The 24,582-nt window shown below is 40.5% G+C and overlaps 1 protein-coding gene across 1 annotated transcript in view; it reads left to right on the forward strand.

Annotated features, from left to right (window-relative positions):
- Window positions 1-24,582, forward strand: part of ccdc40 (coiled-coil domain containing 40) — a 62,356-nt gene that overhangs the window by 27,030 nt on the left and 10,744 nt on the right. The window contains exons 9-20 of the mRNA XM_033044344.1: window positions 490-709; window positions 3,201-3,358; window positions 7,555-7,677; window positions 9,043-9,164; window positions 9,801-10,044; window positions 10,778-10,960; window positions 11,766-12,011; window positions 13,388-13,601; window positions 15,496-15,665; window positions 16,232-16,323; window positions 22,633-22,753; window positions 23,853-24,041. Coding sequence (XP_032900235.1) covers window positions 490-709; window positions 3,201-3,358; window positions 7,555-7,677; window positions 9,043-9,164; window positions 9,801-10,044; window positions 10,778-10,960; window positions 11,766-12,011; window positions 13,388-13,601; window positions 15,496-15,665; window positions 16,232-16,323; window positions 22,633-22,753; window positions 23,853-24,041 — 2,082 coding nt within the window. The remainder of the gene's footprint in view (window positions 1-489; window positions 710-3,200; window positions 3,359-7,554; window positions 7,678-9,042; window positions 9,165-9,800; window positions 10,045-10,777; window positions 10,961-11,765; window positions 12,012-13,387; window positions 13,602-15,495; window positions 15,666-16,231; window positions 16,324-22,632; window positions 22,754-23,852; window positions 24,042-24,582) is intronic.

A 24,582-nucleotide genomic window follows, 5' to 3' on the forward strand; every position in this document is an offset into this window, starting at 1 on the left:
TCTGAATATTTATGGTTTTAATTTGTTCACACAAACAAATGTATTCTTAATTTTTCACTGTTATTTATAAATCAATTTGAATTGTTTTTAAATCACTGATGAACAGATAATTTTAATAGAAATGAAACTGCCTGCTGTCAATTCAAGTTGCCAGAAGCAGTCAGGTCATTAAGCATTGGAGGTGCTGCAAATCGGTGGGAGGGAGGGAGGGAGGGAGGGGTGGGAGATGGGGGACAGAAAATGTGGGAAATACTGAGCATGTCAGGCAGCATGAGCAGTTCCAGCATTTTGTGTTTACATTGCATTATTTAGAGACTTGATCTGCTCTAGGCAAGATCATAGAACTTGGGTCTTGACAGCTGAGCAGCCATCAAAAGGTTAGTTCAACATTGGGGTTAGCACAGTGCGGATGGTGATTGTGTTTGAGTGTGTGTGGTGGGTCACATCGAGGATGGCCAGTATTCACTGGCTTATTACTTTATCTTTAAGTCATGGCGAATGAAAAAGCTAACAACTGAACGTGAAGACACAGGAGTGATTCTTTATGGCATACAACAATCTCTTGCACAAATGCAAATGGAGCTTGAAAAATATGATAGCCGTTGCTCATTGGCTGCAACAAAAAGAAGAAAGGTCGAGGAAGATTTGGCATGTGTAAAGAATCTTTACCAAATGCAACAAGCCAAAACAAATAGTGAGCGCTCAAAAGGTAAGCTTAATGATTTACTTAATTATTTGCTGCAGCTAGTGATTTGAAACAAAACTCTGATTGAAGTCAATAAATTATTAATGAATGAAACCCAGCAACTGAAATAAGGTTGTCTTTGTTGGATATGTAGAAAAAAATAAGGATGGATTGACCCTCAAATGTCGGGTTGGACCCAAATTGAATGAATAATTAGAACATTTTGGCAAACTCTTCTGTGTATGCAGCTGAATCAAATAAGCACTTTAATTTTAAGTAAAATGATCCCTTCAATAGCGAACAATAAAACAGCGGGACACAATCCAAAGTTTTGACACAAACCTGTTTGGCACAACAGTCAAAGGTGAATGTCAAGTCAAAATATTCATCAAGTGGGTACCTAAAACAAAGTACTTTAACCACACTTTAATGAGGGTCTTAAACAAGAAAGGCAGGAAAGTGTGGAGTAGGTATTGTAAAGAACAAAGACAGTAGTTACTTGAGCAATAAAGGATGGAGAGCATCAGAAAATTTGTAAGGCTAGAGCAATAGGTCGATTGTGTTTAAACATGGGTTTGGAAATTAAATTGAAGACAATGGAGGTAATCAATTGTATAGATTCTCTCTTCTGAACCCATCCTCCATGTTCTCCAATTCCCCCTCCTGGTTCTATCCATCCAGAAATGAGAAAATACTTTTGTTCAGCTGCAGGGAAGATAGGGGAAGAGGGGTGTCTTTGACAGCAAAAAACCAAGATGACCATGGGGATAAACTGTAATTTGGGTTATTTGGTCAATGAGTGAACGAGGAGCAGTTAGAGAATGAAATCAAAGAAGAAAGAACATAGATTAAATATGGCAGGAACTGCAAAATGCAGAGCAGGAACCATGCCCGGCAGATTCGACTGGTCATGCCCTCGACTGCGAGAGAAGGAAATGAAAAATGTGGGTAGAAAGCAACAAACAAGCTGAGCCAATATTTATAGATAGGCAATAGACAATAGGTGCAGGTGCAGGCCATTCGGCCCTTCGTGAAACTATGCTGCACTCCCTCAATAGCAAGAATGTTCTTCCTCAAATTTGGAGACCAAAACTGCACACTATACTCCAGGTGTGGCCTCACCAGGGCCCTGTACAACTGTAGAAGGACCCCTTTGCTCCTATACTCAACTCCTCTTGTTATGAAGACCAACATTCCATTAGCTTTCTTCACTGCCTACTGTACCTGTATGCTTACCAACGATGCTGATAGAAATCAAGTGACCTGAAGTTGTCAAATTCAAGATTAAGTCCAGAAGGTTGCAGTGCGCCCATATGGAAGATGAAACGCTGTTCCTCAAACTTCTGTTAGACCTCATTTTAACAGTACATGGGACCACAGACTGATTGGTCAGAGTATGAAGCAACGGACATGGATTCTGCAGAAAAGTATCACTGAGGTTAAAACAAGATTACTTGTGATCTTCTTGAATCATGGAGCAGACAAGAAGGGCTGCTTACTTCTGCTTCTATTTCATATGTTCTTGTGTATAATGTGGCTAACCTATTTATCGTTTATAATAAGAATAATGCAGATGTGTAGAATCACAGAATTCAGCAAAACAAAATTAACTATTTTATGGATTTTTGTAATTGTAAAAGAAGTGTTCCTGTTTAATGTAAACAAATGGGGATACTTCTATGATATTCTTAAAATTCAATGTAAACATTTCAAAGTAAAACCCTCTGTAGATATTAAATATTCAACATGTATGGAGTCCGATTTGTTTGATGGATTGGATAGATGCAAATATTTAATATTGCTGTACAAAGAAAAATCTTTTGATATTCTAAGTTGCAAAGCTCACTGAACTTAGTCATTGTGTTATCCATCCAAACCCTTTTATGTGTTTTTAATTCATGAAAATATTTCATCAACTGTTATTCCTCTTGCTAATAGATAATTCATCAGCTGGAAAATAGGTGTCAATCTTGTCAACACAATATCATTAATTTTAATTTGCTATAAATGGGTCACTGGCAATTAGATGGAAATCTGTTCTCTGTTGTACATGTGAATTGTGTAACACCTCAAATTTGTAAAACGGTATCAAAAAGACAAATGTTAGAACATTGCTTGTTTAATGCACACAACAGGGGACACATTTATCTCCTCATTTTGCAAGTTGTTATAGTGTAAAACATTTAAAAATTCAAAATATTGGAACAATAATACTTAATTCAATAATTGATTAATTCAATAATTGCTGTTTCTATTTTAATGGCATATCCCAATTTCCTTTCTGATCATCAGCTTGAATAAATCTTTGTTTATTTTTTTGGATGTAGGTTTGAAAAATTTTGTTGCAATTCTTTTTAAACTATTTTTCCTCAAATGTTAACAATTGTTACATCCCATTAAACCAATGCATAGTGGTCTTGGTGAATAGTAAATAGAACATTTTCGATAAACATATGCCTCCTTTAGACATAGACTGGAGAGATAATGTTGATCTAATCTTATTATCTCGTCATAGTATCTCAACTACAAACGGATGTTGAAAATATTGCATTGCGGCATTTCTACATGAACAGCTTACAACAGGATACGTCTTCTGACATTATGGTGATGAAGCGTGCCACAGAAAAGTTGGAGACTGAAAAATTACAGGCAACAAAGCTGAAACAGAAGCAGGTACAGCAGATCACAAATTTATCTTTATAATTATCTCAAAGCGAACCTTGGCTCCCTTAATTGTGAGCATGCAGAGGCCCATCAAACAGAGGAATGAATGCACCTCCTCTCACACAATCTGCCCATTAAATATCTACTAATTTGCATATTGGTTTAAATGGCTATTTCTGCTCCCACAGAGCTGGGGCAGAAGCATGTCATGCTCAATCCCAAAAGACTTCATAAGAAATATACCTTCATTCATAACAATGTTTCAAATAAACATGTTACTGAGTGGGAGCAAAGCAACAATACAAAGAATTGGATAATCTAGAACTCTGGAGAACTTTTTTCCCGTGACATTGTTCTGAATAGGTACTTGGCATCACGTGAATAAAGTGTCAACTTTCCCATTTCTCATTGACCTTATGCAACATTGCAGCAAGGTTTTGTGATAGACACAAAATGCTGGAGTGACTAAGCGGGTGAGGCAGCATCTATGGAGAGAATAAATGGGCGACGTTTCAGATGTCTTGACCTGAAATGTTGCCCATTCCTTCTCTCCATAGATGCTGCCTCACCCGCTGAGTTACTCCAGCATTTTGTGCCTACCTTCGATTTTACCAGCATCTGCAGTTCTTTCTTACACAGGTTTTGTGATATCTTTCTTGATTAAAATATACAATTTTCCTGCCACCTAATTTATTCAAGTAGCTTGTGAAAATTGGCAGTCCCTTTTTTCAGTTTCTATTTGCATCAGTATTATAATGTTACTTTATAGTTTTAGATTTCCACAGTAAATTTAAGAAAATGTTAATAAATCATTCTACTTGCTCCTTAGCAATATACTGTACTAGAAACTAATTAGCCAAAATATGTCATTGTTGCGTGTGTAAAGCATGAAAAATATATTTAATTACATATATTTTAAGTACTTGCAGTCGTTTCTTAATGATGACACCCAACTGGAAATTTGGCTGAGCACTTTCTGTACTTGGATCCCGGCTCTTACATCATTACCATGTCATATTTTGTGTGTGATGACATCAGCAACTGTGGTGTGTTTTTGATATTCCCATAGAAATTGGATCAAAATGTTGCAACATTACTTATTCAGTAAAATCACACACTATCATATCTATATTACTAAAAGTCTGTTCTTGACCGGTTTTGGCCATCTGTGCTGCGATTTCCGAGAGAACGCCGCCACCTACGGCCGTCATTTTTGGCCACCTTGCTCAGAGCCCCCCTCCGCCGTATGTGTGCCGAGGATTTTTCCCGTCGATGAAAAATGACAGAGATATTAATGATTTTACAAAATTCCCCATTCTCTCTGCTGCCCCTGCTGGCAGCAAGGGGGAGGGACTATAAAACCAGGAAGTGGCGTGCCCCAATCAGTCTCTTCAAGATGGAGGAAGGCAGAGGGTCACATTTCTCTGAGCTGTGAATAACACTGAACACATGTCTACTCAAATATAAGTGTCCTTAGTGGTTCTAAAACGCTTGCAGAATGTGTCTATTGGTTCTAAAATGTTTGCAAAAAGTGTTTATTGGTTCTAAAATGTTTGCAAAAAGTGTCTTTTGGTTCTACAATGCTTGCAGAATGTGTCTTTTTTGGTTCTAAAATGTTTTTTAAGTTCTCCCCCCCCTTCCCTCCCCCCGCCTTCCCTCCCCCCCCCCTCTCCTCTCCCCCCCCCCCCTCTCCTCTCCCCCCCTCTCCTCTCCCCCCCTCTCCTCTCCCCCCCCTCTCCTCTCCCCCCCCTCTCCTCCTCCCCCCCTCTCCTCCTCCCCCCCTCTCCTCCTCCCCCTCTCCTCCTCCCCCCTCTCCTCTCCCCCCCTCTCCTCTCCCCCCCTCTCCTCCTCCCCCCCCTCTCCTCCTCCTCCCCCTCTCCTCCTCCCCCCCCTCTCCCCTCCCCCCCTTCTCCTCTTCCCCCCTTCTCCTCTCCCCCCTCTCCCCTCCCCCCCTCTCCTCTCCCCCCCTCGTCCTCTCCCCCCTCTCCTCTCCCCCCCTCTCCTCTCCCCCCCTCTCCTCTCCCCCCCTCTCCTCTCCCCCTCTCCTCTCCTCTTCCCCCTCTCCTCTCCACCCTCCCCCCTCTCTCTCTCCCCTCTCTCTCTCCCCTCTTTTTCTCCCTCCATCCTCTCCCCTCCATCCCCTCCCCCACCATTCCTCCCCTCCCCTCCACACACCCCACCCCCTTTCCTCCACCCTCCCTGCTCCCCACCTCCCCCCCCTCCCCTCTCAGCACACTCTCTCTCTCCCCCTCTTTCCCCCCTCTCCCCCTCTCCTCCCTCCTCCCCTCCCCATCTCTCCTCCCCCCTCCCCCCTCTCCCCCTCTCTCTCTCTCCCCTCCTCCCCTCCACACCTCCTACCCTCTTCCCTCCACCCTACCTCCCCCTCCCTGCTCCCCACCTCTCCCCCTCACAGCACCCCCTCTCTCTCCCCCTCACTCTCACGCTCTCTCTCCTCCCCTCCTCCCCCACCTTTCCCCCCTCACCCACCCTCCCTCTTCTCCTCCTCTCCACCCCCCTCTCCCTCTTGCCCCTCTCTCTGTGTCTCTATCTCTCTCTTTGTCTCTGCCCCTTCTCTCTCTGCCCTCACTCTCTACCCCCGGTTCACCCCCTCTCTAGATGTGACTGCAAGTTGGGGGCTATGCGTCAGTAGATAGGGTGTGTATGGGGTAAAAGGAGCAAATTAATAATATTAATATAATATCAAGGGGGGTAATTAGCGTGAGTGCGGGGGGGGGGGGGGGGGGTTAGTTAGTGTGTGTGACGCTGCATGCCGCCTCCCCCCCCACAACCGCACGTTGGGGGAACAGACCCAATGGGTCTGCACTTGGTCTAGTATGAACTAAATGCTCCCTGCTGGGACATTCTTTTTATTACTGCATTTTGTCCATTTGATCGGTACCCTGTCTTACACACTAACGTTTATTCTTACCACCCAAGTGCAACTGCACAGTGATAGCACTTGATTCTACCTGCTTAACTGCAGTTACATTTCTAGGTTCTGACAGCACCTCCCCAAAACACAAAGAAGCACAAGGACAGTAGGCACATTGGAGCATAACCACTTGTAGGTTTCCTTCCAAGTCGCACATCACTCTGATTTGAAAATATATTGCTGGGTCTAAATTCAGGAACTCCCAACCACATCATGATCTGAATGCCTTCATCAAAGTTCATGGACTTGTCTCAGCAACAACTTCACAAGAGTAAGGAGTGATGTACAATAAACATTGCCCTTGCCAGCAAAACTTAGAGAATGCAATAATTGTTCTCTATTATAGAGAAAGGTGATTCTGGTTAAAATGCATGTAGTAAAAGTTCCCATCAAAGAGCAAGTGTCTGAAAATTGATGATGTGCAAAAATAGGTGTCACAATAAAAAAAATTCAATATTTTAGTAATCCTTACTGTTATAAATCGCTACCATGGGTGGTGAGAAACCTTTTGAGTTTTTTTGTTGGAATTTCACTTATTCTGGCAAGCAAAATATTCCATCACACCTCTGGCTTGTGTCTTGCAAATTGTTGCAAATGGTGAAAGGGCTTGGGGTATCAGAAAGCCCGTCAGTCACTAAAGGATACCCAAATGTCTGACCTGCTCTTAAGGTTTTTCTGATCAATGGTGACTACCAGCAGATTGGTGGTAGACAATCTCTTGTACGGATGATCATTGCCTGTCACTATGATGGCGCAAATGATACTTATTTTGCAGTCTGTGCCTGTGTGAGCTATCCCGTGCATTCAGTAGTGCCATACAACCACAAATATTGCTTACCAGTTATAATTTATTTACATGAAATATATGAATCATTTAGAGGAGCTCATATATTTTACTTTCAGATCCACTGTTTGATGGTAACAAGGCTGTTAATTCATCCTTGTCATCTTCCGAATGCTGTCTGACTGTTCATGGTGATGCTCTGGTGTTTCTTTCTTGAGCAGCTGCAGACCATCTACAACGGCAGTGGGTAGCTACCCGAAGAAAGTGTGTACTTGATTTGAGCACTAACATGAAGTCCTTCAATAGCAAGAGCTTATATAATAATGGCTTCTCCCAGTTGTTTTCTTCTTCAGGAATGAGGATACTTCAACTCATGTTTTGTTGGTTTGAGGTGTTTGATGAGTGAATTTTGGAACCAGAGATGGGACAAGAGGCCCTCAAAGGGTAAATTGATGGGTAGTTAAATACTGAAAATTATTTGTGTTCTAGGACATGTTTGTAGACCGTTTGGTAACTCAAATGGATGCATTGCGAGAACAAATTGCGATGTATGATGCCCAGTACTTAGCGCAAGCAGAAGAAACAAAAGCAGCAAAAAATACAGTGGCAGAGGTGAGATAAAAATCCTTAGTGCACCAGTAACTATCTTTGATTCTGCCTATTTTACTCTGTATGTATTTCATTGTTGTATTTTAAAATAATTTGTTACTTTTGACAGCGATGTATTCAGAAGGACTAATTCTAAATGTCTGAATTATTTTTTATTAATTTTCAATTATAAAAGTTTCTAAATGTCATTAATTTATTACTGAAATCCTTGGTAATTTATCAGTAAATTTTGAATCAGTGACACGTGTCCAACTAGAAGCAACCTCCAGATTGGAATGGCAGATATACAATAGAAAGAGAATGAAAAGGACTACATCTGTATTAAAAGAAATTGCAGATGCTGGTTTATTCCAAAGATAGACACAAAATCCTGGATTAAATCAGCAGGTCAGGCAACATCTCTGGAGAAAATAGATAGGTGTTCCCTGGAGCATAGGAAGCTGAAGGGTGACTGGAGCGAAGGAACTGTGGAATGACCTGTTAAATCCATATAAGATTATAACAACCAGAGAAAGGACAGATTGTCTCAATTTATTTTCCATGGTAGATGTATCCAAAAGGAGAGGCCATAAGTTTAAGGTGGTAGGAAGGAGTTTAAAAGGGGACCTGAGGTGCAAGGTTTCATTTAGGAGTGGGTGATACCTAGAATGTGCTGCCAGATCAGGTCCTGGGTGGAATCAAATATAATAACGTTTAAGAGGCCTTTAGACAGCATTTTGATAGGCAAGGCATAGTAGGATACGGTCCTAAGGCAAGTAAATGGCATTAGTGTAGATAGGGAATAAGGTCAGCGTGGATGTGGTGGGACAAAGGCCTTGTTTCTATTGTCCCACCCTCTGACTAACATTTTTTATTTTGTTTCATTCACCTTGATTTCAAACTGCTTTTGGTTCAAAATATTCTTAAATTAGTTTTAAAATCCAGTTTTTTTTTTAAGGTTTAAGATGCATGTGTGCAATCTTTTTCTGTTATGATCACTTTATATTGCGACTAGAGATGAGAAGAAATGTGTTAATCCGGAGGTTTGTAAATCTTTGGAATTCTCTACCTAATATCACTGTGGAACCCAGCTAATTGGGAGTGATCAAGAAATAGATTGATTAAATTTTTAGATATTTAGGATATGGAAATTGCGCAGGAAAATGGCACTTGGGTATCATATTAGCCATAATCTTACTAAGTGACAAAACAGGCTCCAGGGACCAAATGGCCTACATTTGCTAATATTTTGTATATTCTGACTGACAGTAATTTTAATGTTAGGAAATACTGGCATAGTCCCATCCAAAATCTAAGTGTTCTTTTACTTTTTTTCATGTTTAATTACACCATTATTCTCCTTATTAAATCTGTCAAATAATTTCCTAGGCCAGCACAGAAATTGTGGCAATTAACCTTGAGAAGAAGCAATTATTTGAGCAATGGAAGAGTAGTCTAATTGGAATGCAGCGACGTGATGCGGTCTATGCTGCAATGCAGGAAGCTGTCAGGTATGAATGGCATCTAATTGCAGTGATAACAGTCCAGAAAATGTTATCAATTTGACATATTTTGCTTTGAGTTATTGTGTTTGGCACACCTCTCAGCCAATATTAGATTTCTCTGTTAAAAAACTGATTGAAAACAATACAATTTACAATTATTGTTATTACCCTTGTTTGCAGACATTAGACATTAGCTGCATGGCTTGTTTTCAGACTGCATATCTGTTTTAGTCTCCAGGCGCTACTCAGATAGTAAGAGAGATGAAAGACCTATTCTAACAAGTAGATACAAAATTACACTGATATATATCATTTGGTTACTGTAGCCTCGTAAAAAGGTATTTATAGATTCACGTTCATTAAATGATTTTTGTTTCTTCAAAAGGTGAGAATTTTCCGATGTACTTCTTCTATCATGGAATTTATATATTCCATGTACATTTTCTTAATACAACTCATAACATGCAATATGTGTGTTGTATCAATTGTTGATATTCAAGCTAATGCCTTTGTAATCTTTGAAAACCTGACATTTGTCAGTCTCGGCTTGTAATTTCTCAAAACCTTAAGCATTATTTTATAGCTTTTTTTTCTATGCTGCATTTCATGATTGTTTCTAATGTTTTTGCTGTTTTCATCCAGACAGGCAAAGCAACAGGTAGAAACACTGAGGACTGAAATACAGGCCTATAAAAAATTTATCGTGAAGCAAGAGGAACGGAATGAGGCTCTCACTGTTGGTCTGAACAGATTGTTGAATGACGTTAATATGACCCAGAAACTGATTATGCAGAATCTGGCGAAACAGGAAGGTTTAAAGCAGGAATATACCACCTACACTCGGACACTGCAGGAGACAGAACGTTTGTTCAACAAAGCCACATTAGTAAGAGCATTGTCATCTTGAATACAATAAATAGTTTAATATTAATAATAGAAACCAATAGATATCTAGTTACCTCCATGTATTTGCTGGATTCCAGTTATAAAATCCTAACATGAACTTGGTTCCAGGAAAGTAGACATACCTAAAAGAACGGTCTCAACCTGAAACGTCACCCATTCCAATATCTCCAGAGATGCTGCCTGTCCAGCATTTTGTGTCTATCTTTGGTTCCAGGAAAATTGGGTTCTAAGTATACCATTTGACTATCCAAAGAACAGAATGCAATGCTGGCATGAAAACTCAAGTTACTTTTCTCAGGTGGTTGATGTCTCATGTTCTCGGATACTAAAATATTGTTGCCTTGAAATTGAAATGTATTTTTAAATCTGAGGCATGCAGCCAAATTAATATTAAAATTATTCTCCCACTTCTACGATTAGCCATTGGCTCCAAATAATCCTGGTTGAATTGGATCGAACATTCACTAAGATTGGGATTAGGTTTCCTATTTAAGAATGTGAAATATGTTAATTAGTTTAAAGTGGAATAATAAATCTATTTTTTGTGAATGTTTTCAATTTTGATATGGAACTAAAGCGACTAAAACATAATTGATAAATGGTCCTACAAATTAAAAATGAAGACTGGAATTAAAATTTTGCTTTAATCTCATCATAATTGTCATGAATCTTTTTAATTAAAATTTAAAGTTTGTCTCATATTTCCTACTTAGGACCAGAACATGCAGCAAAATGATGTGAATGTTCTGCGAATACAAGCAGAAAGGGAATATGCAACAAAGGTGGAACTAGAAGACAAGATTATGGCAAAATTGCAGAGTAAATTAACCATGAATCAGGAACACAATTACTTGAAAAAAATGGCAAACAAGTTTCGAATCCAAAAACGTCAACAGGTATGTATATTAATGTTCATAAATATTTATAATGCTACTTTGTTCAACTTTTCCAACTTTGAAATCCAAAAAACCAAAAACTCTTCAAATATTTCCTCATGATAAGTTTTAATGCACAATATAAGAGTACATACTATTAGGGCTAATATATTAGCTTTGATAAAGGGTTGGTTAACTAACAAAGGACAGGGTCTGGATTAATACAGCACTATCACTTACAATAAAATATCAAACCGATATGATATCGAACAGATACGATAGTGGCATTGAAGAGATTTTTAGATGGGCATATGGATATGCAAGGAATGAAGGGATATGGATCACCTGCAGGCAGAGAAGATTAGTTTAACTCGGCATCGTGTTTGGCATGGACATTGAGGGCCAAAGAGCCTGTGCTGTACTGCCTATGCTGTATGTATGTATTCACTGCACTGCTCACAACACTAACTTTAGTACATAATAGCCTCTTAATTAATCAACGTTATCAGCTGTAAGCTCACATTCGAAAGGAGAAAACATGAGTCCCAGTGTACATTGTATGCTTTAACATAACAGTGGATCTTGTAATATTAGCCATTCATCCTGCATATTTTGACTTTCCTTAACTAATACATGTTAAAGGAACTTACAAACATATCCACAGTTCAACACAGTTCATCCTCTCCTTGACACTTGCAGAAAAATGGAATATAATAACTTTAGCAAATACTTTCACTTCCAATTAATAAGGCAAATATATGATTTTTGTTTGATCTATTTAATTGTTATCAATGAACTATTAAAATATTTCTTGTCTGCTTTACAGGAAATTGATTATGCAAACTTAGAAAATGATTATGCTCAGGTAATGCTGGACATAAATGATAGAAAGGTGGAACTGAGCATACTGGAGAAATCTCAGGATAACCAGAACAATGAATTGAATGAGAAAAATAACATTATCTCAAATAGTGCAAAAGAGATTGCAAAAAGAATGCTTGTCATTCAAAACAAACAGTCGGTTCTCAACATGCAGAACAAGAAGATTGTACAGTTGATAGCAGATATGGGAGTAAGTTAAAAAAAATCTATGTAATTTGTCAATATAATGGATAGTATAATAATTAATGAATAACTTTGAAAGTAAATGGCTCTATATAATTTGTGCATGAAAGTAGAAAATTATGGAAATACCTGTTCTGCTCTACAAACATTGAGTCGAGGTATATATGACGTACAAATGTGAAATCTAAATAAGAGGTTTTTTTTTAATTCTCTTCTGAGGCAGTTCCTCAAGAACCTGTTTCCACTCCACTGGGTTTTGAGGTGACCGTTAAATACAGTGTAGACTTAGTTATAGGTGGAGCAGGAGTTACTTTAAACGAATGGTGAATGGATGGTTTGGTGATGGTGCACTCCTCCTGATATTTTATCTGAACTTTTTGTTCTGGATACATGACTCATAGTTCTTACTGTCATCTCAAATGGTTTATTCTTTAGTTGTCCATGAGACCGAGATGCGCATGAATTGATAGGGATTTAGCATTTCCTCAAGGAGGCTTCAAGAATGCCTTTGAATCTTTACCTTTAATCAACTTACTGTGATGGTGCTTGGAATCGAGCGTTTCATTGTGGGAGTTTGGAGCTGGGCAGTAAATGGTAGAGCTTCCACTTGAGATTGATATGTTTGCTTATCCTGCTCGTATATTTAATGGATTTTACAGAGTAACTTGAAGTGCCAGATATAGGTAATCCATGTTGAAAAGCATACAGGAGAATGTACATATTCATAACCGAAAGATCATATTATCAATGAAGAGGACAGGATATGACATGAATGGATTTTTCAGTGACGTTGAGACCATCTCCTGTCCAAATATCCAAATATGGTGTCAAGCAAGGCTAGTGAGTGTGGATTATATGGGAACTGATCACCAGTTGCAATAGATATCAGAGGAAGCAAATTTGGAGGATGGTAGATAAATGGATGAGTGTGTATATGTACTCAGCCTTTTTTGAACACTGTAATATTTTATATAGATTCTTATATTCAGCTCTATAATGGCAAATAGGTGTGTACCTTTGTCACAATGTAAAAATACCTTTCCAAATGCCCATCAGAATGACATTAACTGACAAAACATCAATTTTTCCTCACTAAGGGTTTGTCCAAAGCATTTAAAACCTATGAGCCGCAAAGGAAAATGAAAATTTGGATTAAAGTGGATTTTCTTAGGTAAAAAAATAGGTTCTGCCTGATTTAGATGTTAGAAATTTAACTATGAAAACATTCCAGGACTACTGAGGCCAATTTGCACAAATAATGTTTATAGCTTGTATGTAAGTTCAAGTGCTCTATTGCAAGCTGACCCATGTATAATTTCAAATTAGTACATGGGGGAAGGAAATGAACTATTAATTCACTGCATGTTCGTCCTTGGTCTTCAGGGACATGAAATGAGCCCTCAGGAACTTAGAATCAAAACCTTGACGATAAAGATTGAGGAACATAACAAAGAAATTGAATCACTGCAACAATTTTGGCTTCGACAACAGCACGAGCTGGTCACGCTGACCCAAGAAAGGGAACAGCAAATGGCCAACGTGGAACTGCAGAGGAAGCAAGTCACTATTCTTGAACAAAAGAAAATCCGCACTGAAAGTAAGCCGAGGGCAACCTGAGTAATCGGATTTTACCTTGATGCTCAATACTCAAAATATCTTTGTCTGCGCCGCCTTTGGAATATACATAATTTACTGTATAAATGTGCAGTTCAGATTTTGCTTTGTCCATGCTAACAAGAGAATTTGGCAGTGATTTGTTCTAAATGTGATAAAAACCAAATACTTAGACATTTAATCTCAATATCTCTCAGCCCACTTCAACATTTTGTCTATTAGTCATGCCTTGGGAATGGAATAACACAAAAACATGTGACGGAGATTGCTGCTGCAGCTGGCTTCCCATACCAAGGGAGTTATATTCACAAGTACAAATCACAATATGAAGATTAAAATGAATGTTAGATCCCTGGATACCTCTGGATTGTAATTCACAGAATACTCTAAGATGAAGGGCCCCAAAATATCAGTGTCCAGATAAGGTGACAGAATGTCTGATGTGATCCACAGGATAAATGACTCTCCATGTGAAATTAGATTCTTGTTCGAGACAAATTTCATTCTTGTATTTGCACATCTGGCCAAATGGCACCTTGTGGTCAAAAAATGCATGAACGATTGATTTCAGAAGATGAAAGAAAAATTGGGATAAAGAGGAATGTGATGTGAATAAATATCAATGTTGTACTTACTAATTCTGCAAGCTAAGCAAAGGAGTATAGGTTTCAATGCAGCTGCTTCAATGGAAGCTACCCAAAGAAACCTACAACCTACAATACAATACAATACCTTGTATTTGTCATTTGAACCTCACATGAGGTTCAAACGAAATTTGGTTTCTGCAGCCATACAAGAAAAGAACCAAGACACACACCAACACAATTCACATAAACATCCATCACAGTGAGTCTCCTCCTCACTGTGATGGAAGGCAAAGTCTTGTCTCTCCCCTGCTCTCCATTCCTCTCCCGAAGTCGAGGTCAAAGCCCCCGGTGGGCGCTAGCAAGTCCGCGGCCACTCAAAGCCACGCCGGGTGATGTAAGGCCCTGCCCCGGGTCCCGATGTTGGAGCCCCCGGCGGGCGCTAGCAAGTCCGCGGCAATTTACAGCCGCGCCGGGCGTTGTAAGGCCCCGCTCCAGGTCACTCTCAACCCCGCAATTCGAGCGGGAGAAGTCGCCGTTGCCGGTGCCCCGCAAAGCGGTCTCCCACCGGGGACCCGCGAGCTCCCGGTGTCACCATCCACCGGAGTCGGGTCGCAGCAGCGCGCCGCCACAGCTCTCCACGCTCCGAAGCTGGCTAGCTCCACGAAGGTAGGTCCGCAGCTCCGCAGCTCCACAGCTCCGTGACTTGAGCCTCCAGGTCGTTCCGGTTGGAGGCCGCTCCACGGTGCTAGGCCCCAACGGCAACGGAGACCCGACAGGGAAAAGGTCGGGTCTCCATGCAGGGAAGAGATTTAAAAGTTTCCCCCACCCCCAACACATACACATTTAAAAACCAACTACAAACTATACCCTCAACGGGACAAAAAAAATAAAAATACACAGACAGACTGCAGAGGCCGCTGCGACATCGGTCGCGCCGCCCACTAAAAACTTGCCTCTTGATAATCCAAAATGAACAGGCAGCCAGTAAATGTTAATTGTGGATAAAGATGAAGATAGTTATGTTCCATCCAATATACAGAGATCAGAATTACCATCTTTTATTTATCCATCTCAACCACATTTCATGACACAATACTCTGTTCATTCTTCAACTTTCACAACAAACTTTCTTCCACTTTGTCAATGTAGCCTGATATAATAAATCCAGTATTTTCCAGTATATGGCTTAAATGTACCAGTGTATGGTGTGATTTGACAGGACAGCACACAAAACAGTTTTTTGCTATAATTCATTGCATGTGACAATATCAATCTTTTTTTGCCATCTAGATATGATACAACAGGGACTAAATGCAAGGAAGGACATTGAACGTCACCTAGGGGTTCTGTCCAATGATATGGTGAAGCTCAACACACTTTTAACAAAGAACAGTTCCCTAAAGGATGTACTTGAGAATATGAATGTATTCATGGAAAACGAATTTGTAAAATCATTGAAGGTTAGTTGAAGCAGAATACATAATTGAATACCAGGCTAACAAACAGTTTTAGTTTTTTTAGTTTTAGAGATACAGCATGGAAACTCCATCGCTCCATCAAATCTGCGCCAACCAATGATCACTCACACACTAGTTCTATCCTACAATAGGGACAATTTACAAAAGCCAATTAACCTACAAACCTGCTTGCCTTTGGAACATGGGAGGAAACCAGAGCATCCAGAGGAAACCCACAGTCAAAGGGAGAACGTACAACACCCGAGGTCAGGATTGAACCCAGGTCTCTGGCGCTGTAAGGCAGCAACTCTACTGCTGCCCCACTGTGCCGATTTATAATATTTTCCATTATAAAATCCAATAGCAGCTGTGGAAAAGATTTAAAAAAAGACTTCAAGAGTGAATTACAATTTTAAAATAGTTACTCTGGCAAGAATAATTTAGTTCAGTTTTATAGACTGAGATGAATCCAAGGAATATCTACTTGAAGAAACAAGAACATGAATAAATTAGACGTTAGATGGAATTAACTTAAAATCTCAAACTAAACGCTATTTATTATCATTCAGGATGCAGAGCGACAATCTATTGCAAAACAACAGTATCTGGACCAGCTGAAAGAGGAGAAAGAGCGACAGCTTAACAGTCTTGTGGAAGCAGAGTGAGTAACTATTAGTGTATGTGGCTCTGATTTTGGATTGGCAATCAATAATTCAATGATATGATTCTTGAATGGTTTAAACAACATTCCAATGTGTTTTTCAGCTAGGTAAGAAGATAAAGGAAGAGATTGAAATTCCAACCAGAGTTAAGTTTCAAGGAGAATCTTAAAGGGGTTAAAAAAACATTGTTTCTGGGAGAGAATTCCAGTGCTTGAGCCACCTAGCTAGCTGTTGGATTAAGAGAATAGTTCAAAATCTGGAATTACAGGAAAGCAAATCTTTAATTGATATCAGTCTGTCTGGAGAAAGTTACAGAGGCAAATCTTGGAGATATAAGAACAAATCATTGATAAAATAGAAATTGAAATGTTGGTTGCCAGTGAATAAATATAGGTGAGCAAGGATTGGATGACAAATGAACCATATTTGGTAAGGGTTAGAGTGCGAGCAGTGTTTTAAAAAAAACAAACAATCCTGACTCTGGACACTGGATGATTAGCTTGCAGAAAGTGCAATATTGGAGACTGTTTTGGAGAATGTTGGAGAAAGGAAAATGTCTTCAGCAGTTGGGCCGAGGCTGCAGTTGCACAGATAGCTGTGAACAGTCTTTGTGCTGGGGTTAGAAACTTACTTCAGAGTTCACATAAGATTGCAACTTCCTGAATAGTTTGGCCTAGTCATAGGAGGTGACCAAGGAAGGTGTCAGTAGCATGGGAAGGGAATTTGTGATCGGAGGCTGAAGGGAATGCCTTCAATTTTCCCAATGCTTAACTGAGTGGTTCACTCAGGCCAGAATATTAAAGAAGCAGTCCAGGAGGACAAGAAAGATGATGATGTGACAGAGCTGTGTACAGCTAACATTTCCACTCAAGACCCTTCATCTGGACTTGAATGGAGGGGAGATGGCCAATATATGGAGGCTAAGGGACTGGGGTAAGTGCTGATAAGTAATGGGTAGATCCAGGTGAAGAGGAGTAGATTGGTGGATGGAGTCAGGTGGGGGAGAGTGGGATGGAGATAGCAACAGAGTCTGGGATTTGATTGATGGAGATAGCAACGGATTGCAAATGATGGAACCTCCAACGGGTGGCTCTGCGATGGCAGCCTCGCCAACAGTCTGTCTGTCTTTACAGGTTTTTTTTGTTATTTTTAGTGTGTTTTAAAAGTTTGTGTTAATGTTCTCTGGTTTGTTTTATGTGGGAGGGGAGTTGGGGGAAACTTTTTTTCAATTTCTTACCTTGCCAGAGATGCGATTATTTTCCGTATTGTATCTCCGGTTGCTCTGCGGCTTAACATCATGGAGCTGGCGGCCTTGCTCGGCACTGACTTTGAGCACCACCGCGGGGACGTGGACTTACCATCGGAGCCGATCCCTTGCCTGGGATCAATGCGGATTTCACCATCGAGGAGCTCGTAGTCTCGGGTAGAGACCGATATCGGGAGCTTCAAACTACGCAAAAGGTTTCGACCAGCCCTGACCCGGAGTCAGATCGGCCAGTGCGGGGGAGCTGAGATTCCCTCCCCGATGCAGGAGCTTGATGGCCCCGGAGAACTAATGCCTTACAGCGCCAGAGACCCGGGTTCGATCCTGACTACAGGTGCTTGTCTGTGCAGAGTTTGTGCGTTCTCTCTGTGACCTGCATAGGTTTCTCCGAGATGTTCGGTTTCCTACCACACTGCAAAGACGTACAGGTTTGTAGGTTAATTGGCTTGGTATAAATATAAATTGTCCCTAGTGTGTGTAGGATTGTGTTAGTGTGCGGGGATTGCTGGTTGGTGCAGACTTGGGGGGCCGAAGGGCCTGTTTCCCCGATGTATCTCTAAAAAACTGTCTGTCTGTCCCCACGCAGACACATATACACGCCCGTGCGTACACAAACACACCTGAAGAAAATGGAACAGAAAAGACAATACAAAGCAGAATTGTTCTTGCAAATTCTACATTCAATGTTGAATGAAGCATTCAATTAAAAAAATCCAACCTTTTAATAGGTTAATATCTATTTTGCAGAAGTGTGCTAAAGACAAAGCAGTCAGCAATGAATAAACAATTAACCTGTTAAGAATTTCTTTCTACGTACAGAATCTGAGGTGAAGTATGCAAAGATTGGGTCAATTTCACTTCTAATCTTTCATTTTTCTAAGCAGCTTTTAAGGGAATAATAGCATAGGGGTTATCTAGACTAATATTATCAGAGCCATGTATAAATGAACAGGAGCCATGAGTTCAGATGCTACCATAAGAGAATTTAATCAAAAAATATGGAATTTTAAAATAACATGCTCACCTTCAAACTCCTAGGTTGTCAAACCCACTTAACTCTGCAAACCCACTTAACTTTTCTTTGCAGCCATCTGAAGCTGAATCTAGGATAAGAGGTCTGACCTCCAGATTAGTTGAGCAACAGCCATAATTATGCTTTACAGACAACTTCCCTGCAAACTCAGAATGTGATATGGCCTTGAACATCATCTGCATTAACTCTGAACCTCATCTTTATATGGCATCAGGTCAACCACAGTTAATGAATCTTTTGCTGAATTCCATCCACCACCTTTTTTCAGCTGTAGGTTCATTATTCACTCCCACTGAAAACCATTCACCAGACTGTACTCTGGGTGGGGTCTTTAGTGCGAGTGGCTCAATAGCACAACTGCAAAAGTAGCCAGCTTAATCATGAGGATACAGCTGACAGACTGGGTAGGAGGAGAAAATGTAACAACCAAAGGAGATAATGAGTGAGCCTCAGTCGCACAAATCTACCCATTGATAGTACCCATAGATCTGTCCATGATAGTTTGGGTCGGTGTGACCCTTGCGTAGTAGCTCTGCAAATGAAAAACCATCTTAAAACTGAAGACGCTTCAGGGACGACACGTAGTACAGCAGTAGAGTTGCTGCGTTACAGTGCTTTCAACGCCAGAGACCTGAGTTCGATCACGACTATGGGTGCCGTCTGTACGGAATTTGTACGTTCTCCCGGTGGGTTTTCTCTAAGATATTCGGTTTCTTCCCGCACTTCAAAGACGTTCAGGCTTGTAGGTTAATTAGCTTTGTATAAATGTAAATAGTCCCTAGTGTGTGTGTAGGATAGTGTTAATGTGCGGGGATCACTAGTCGGTACGGACTCAGTGGGCCGAAGGGCCTGTTTCCGAACTGTATCTCTAAAACTAAAACGCTCTCTACAGTGTTGTGTGGCACATCTATCATGTTAACTCTGATAGATTTGGAGTTAATCTGGTTGCACCAAACAGAGATTCCATTAGATCCTGTGGGCCAACAACAGCAGCAAAATTTTATTTCACCATGTCTAATTTCATTGCTCAGACAAATAACTACTCATGACTGTGTAGCCGGACATAGTGCGAACTCCATTTTCAGGTTTGCTGACGACACCACCGTTGTGGGACGAATTACAGATGGTGATGAGTCAGAGTATAGAAGTGAGATCGACCGATTGACCAAATGGTTCCAGCACAACAATGTCAGTAAAACAAAAGAACTGGTTGTGGACTTTGGAAGAGGGCGGATGAGGACCCACAAACTTGTTTATATCAATGGGACGATGGTGAAGAGAGTCAAAAACATCAAATTCCTGGGGGTGCATATTTCCGACGATCTTTCCTGGACCTAGCACACTGATGCAATCATAAAGAAAGCACATCAGCGCCTCTACTTCCTGAGAAGATTACGAAGATTCGGTGTGTCAAAGAGGATTCTCTTGAACTTCTGCATGTGCACAATAGAGAGCATACTGACTGGTTGCATCATGGCCTGGTTCGGCAACTTGAACGTCCTTGAGCAGAAAAGATTGCAAAAAGTTGTAAACACTGCCCAGGCCATCACCGGGTCTGACCTGCTCTCCATCGAAGGGATTTATCATAGTCACTGCCTCAAAAAGGCAGCCAATATCATCAAAGACCCACTCCATCCTGGGCACACACTCATCTCACCACTGCGATCGGGAAGACGGTACATGAGCCTGAGAACTGTAACGTTCAGGAACAGCTTCTTCCCGACACCCATCAGGCTATTAAACACTACCTCATAAGCTCTGAACTACAATAGACTAATATTATTATTATTATTATTGCACTATTGTTAGTTCTTTTTTTTCCCCCTGAGTTTTTGTTATTATTTATTATGATTACATATTCTGTTGTGCTGCAGCATGTAAGATGTTTATTGTCTTATCTGGGACATATGACAATAAAACACTCTTGACTCTTGATTCTAATTTCATTTTATCTTATTTATTTGAAATACCTTGTACATTCAGTACCGTAAAATAAATATTTGCGATTAATGATCATGACAATGGCCATGTTTAGTCACAGCAGTTATGTTTGCACCTTTAGATCTTCGATGACTCTTTTCCTGAGTCTGGCATAGGCTTCGCTGGCACAACTCAGGCGATGGTTGACCTCAGGAAAAGAGTCTTTGAAGACCAATACCTAAAGGCTCAAACAAAACTGCTGGTCTACAGAGCCGTTGTCCTACCCATCCTGTGGTATGGATCTGAGTCATGGATCACCTACAGCAGGCACTTGAGAGCCCTAGAACATCAAAGATCCTTACAAAAGATTCTGAGGATCAGCTGGGAGGACAAATGCACCAACATCAGCATTTTGGAGGAAGCCAACATGACCAGCATTACCACCACAATAATACAGCACTAACTTTCATGGACTGGCCATGTCATCCGCATGTCAAACACACGTCTCCCTAAACAGATCCTGTACTCGCAACTGAAGGAAGGTCGGCGGGCCCCCGGCGGGACAAAGAAACGGTTCAAGGGCAACATCAAGAACAGTTTGAAGAAATTCCACATCTCATCAAGCAACTGGGAGCAAATGGCACTGCACAGGCGCACCTTGAGGAAATCCGTGCAGGAAGGAGCTGCACGTCATGTCGCAGAGACAAATAACAGCACCGTAAGGAGGGAGAAGGGGGCCCAACGACTACCAACCACTGCCAGTCTCCACTGCGCACGTTGCACCAAGGTCTGTGGATCGCAGATCGGCCTCTCCAGACATCTGCAGACCCACAAGTAGATGACCCTATGGAGAGGAGAGGACAGTCATACTTGTTTCGAGTGACCGCAGATGATTAGTCACAGGATAAATGAACAAGGCAAAATGACACTTTTACTTTTAAACAATGATCCTGCTGATGGACCTTTGTTGCAGAATGCACAAAAATCATTCGGCTTTCCATATTTTAATTTCGGATTCAGATTAGATGATTGTGGTCAGCATGCAATGAAATTCCTTGTTTGCATGAAATCATTAAACAGTATACATAGTAACGACGAATACAACGATGAATGTAAAGGAGCAGAATGGAGCAAAGATTGTAGTATAATCTGATGTGTGCAAAAAAATGTAAATGCAATAATGGAATATCCAAATGAGATAGTTAAGAGTAAAGGGCCTGTCCCATTGTACGAGGTAATCCAAGAGTTCTCCCGAGTTTCCCCTGATTCGAACTCGGAGAATTACGCTAATAGCCGTTCGTAGGTACTCGGGGCTCTCGTGGACATTTTCACAGTGCTGAAAAAACTTCACCAGTTACCGAGTTTCCCGAGTACCTGCCGTTAGCATTACGAGCTGCTTCGAGACATCCACGAGCTCCGACGTGGCCGCTATGTACATTTTACGTACTTACCACGATTTTGATTATTTTTTTAAAACTCTGGAGAGCTCTTGAATTACCTCGTACAGTGGGACAGGCCCTTCTATATATGTGGCAGCACCTATGGGAAGTGGGTGTGAAAGAGGTGATTGGTTCATGATAGACACAAAATGCTGGAGTAACTCAGCAGGTCACACCTGTCTCTGTCCAACAATCGGACTATCAGGGAACCTCCTTGCCCGATATTATGTTATTGGCCCTAATTTGTCCTGTTTTTTTTCTGCTTCTAGTTCCCCCACCCCCACTCTCCCTACCATAATCAGTCTGAAGAAGGGTCTGACCCGAAAAGTAACCTATTCATTTTCTTCAGAGATGTTGTCTGACCTGCTGAGTTACTCCAGCATTTTGTGTCTATTTTTGGTATAAACCAACATCTGTCATTCCTTTTTATTATGTTATGATTGGTTCAGGAGTCCGATAGCAGCGGGGAAGAAGCTGATCTTAAGCCAGGACATCTTGGATTTCAAGCTCTGTATCTTCCCCAGTAGGTGGAAGAAAGAAAAAGGATTGGCCAGGTGGCAAACATCCATGATGATAATTCCAGCCATTTATTTCCACAATTGATATGAAACTTTATTTCTAAAAAAAAATCATCACATATTTGGTTTTACAGGCGTCAAATTATGCTGTGGGAGAAGAAAATACAGTTGGCGAAAGAGGCAAAAACAGCTGTTGACTCGGAGATTGGACAGGGTGAGATACGAGCCATGAAGGCTGAAATTCATAGGATGGAAGTGAGTTCATCTGCAAACATGACACACAATACTGAATTAACAATATTTCATTGGCAATCCAAAAGCAAAATGCGGAAGATGCTAAAAGACATTTTTCTAGATATCCCTGGAAGAAGTTTTGTTGACTCCTCACATCCTATTCTATCTGCTCCTGAGCTACCCACCAAATAATGAGCAGCAAGGCCTGACATCTTATGATGTGGCATTCAGTCAGTCTCCATGAATCTTCACAGAAACTGTGTCAGTTATCCAAAGACTTATCCAGAACCGTTAAATCAATGGAGCGATTTTATTTTGTAGCAGAACAAATGTCTTCATTAACAGATTTTGTGATCCAGCACATATATTGAGTGGATACTGCGAACACATGCATGGATAATGCAGCAGAGTTGTTTTGAAACATTTCGGCTTTTTGCATAAACCTTAGATTTGTTTGCAGTATTCATTCCATGTTTATAACCATACTTCGCTATGCTGTGTTGGATAAAGGCATCATGTCTATTGCCGTAAGGTTTGTTGATTGCAGTCAGAAACTTAAAGGATGTTGAGGAAAAGGAATAATTTTCAGATCTGATACAGGTTAAAACTGACATAAAAATTTTGCAAACTTATATAGTGCTCACAATGGCATCATCCACAACAAAGATATCTGTAATCTCATCATAGCTCCTTGGTCTTTCACACTGGTCTCTGGCAAAAGAGAATGAGATGTAGTTAACTTGCTTTGAGTACAGTGATGGCCCCTTAAGCAATGGCAGTCAAACTGGCAAGATCGTATCTGGCAAGATGTCCTGCTCCATCTAGGAAGGAACAAACATAAAAGTTCATTGATATTTGAATAACCACTGATACTTGTCCTTCTTGGTGGCTACATTCTGTGAAGTTATCCTTGTTGATGCACAGATGTCTCATAATTTATTTAAGATTAGTAAATTAATGGCAATAATTTGCAGTTATAAACTATATACCCTCTTCTTTGATTGTGGAAAGTAGCCAGATATTTCATTTACCTCATTTTTCTTAAAATTGATATTCCTATGGTGAACATCTCTGGCACTGGATTGACAGATGTCTGTACATTTGTATTCTTGATTCAAAGATACGTCACAATCAGATTATGAAACTGCAAGAACAAATGATTCGTGACATGGAGGCTACTGTTTCACGCAGAGAGACAATTTTGACACGCGGGGAAGCACAGGCAAGTGTGGACAAGAAGCACACGACTCGGAATGATTATCGTAACAAGATACAGGACCTGTGCAAGAAAATTGCTGATGTGCAAAAGGTAACATAAAACAGATTATTTCTATGAATCTATGCAAGTAAATAAAAAATATTGCCTATTTTCTTCCAATTCCGCTAAAACTTGTTCATACATTGTAACGAAATCTTGATCAAATAACCTTTCAAAATCTGGTCAAAATTAGCAATATTCAGTATTCAGTATTTTTGAAAACTCAAAACATTTGTTGTTACGAAGCCCTACTAAGTAAGCTTTTTAAATACTTAGTAGCATAAAGATCGAAAAAGGTAATAATTGGGGTTGTCAGCAAATCACACTAAATGTACTTGATTTACAAAATTACAACTAACGTCATTTTTTAAGCAGACCACCACCCCTCTCCACTCCCCAAGAATATTGCCAGACTGCCACATCTGAATCCTCCATTCAGTGAAGCGGTAGAGAGATGGGTGGGAAGGGGTGGGCAAGATAGACAGTCAGAGGGAGCGAAATAATAGGGTAAGTGTAAAGGGCTATGTATGTGTGGAAGAGAGAGAAAGGGAAACAGAGGGAGATGGAAGAGAGCACAAGGGTGAGCAAAAAA

The sequence above is a fragment of the Amblyraja radiata genome, chromosome 26, assembly GCF_010909765.2.
Source record: "Amblyraja radiata isolate CabotCenter1 chromosome 26, sAmbRad1.1.pri, whole genome shotgun sequence".
Taxonomy (NCBI): domain Eukaryota; kingdom Metazoa; phylum Chordata; class Chondrichthyes; order Rajiformes; family Rajidae; genus Amblyraja; species Amblyraja radiata.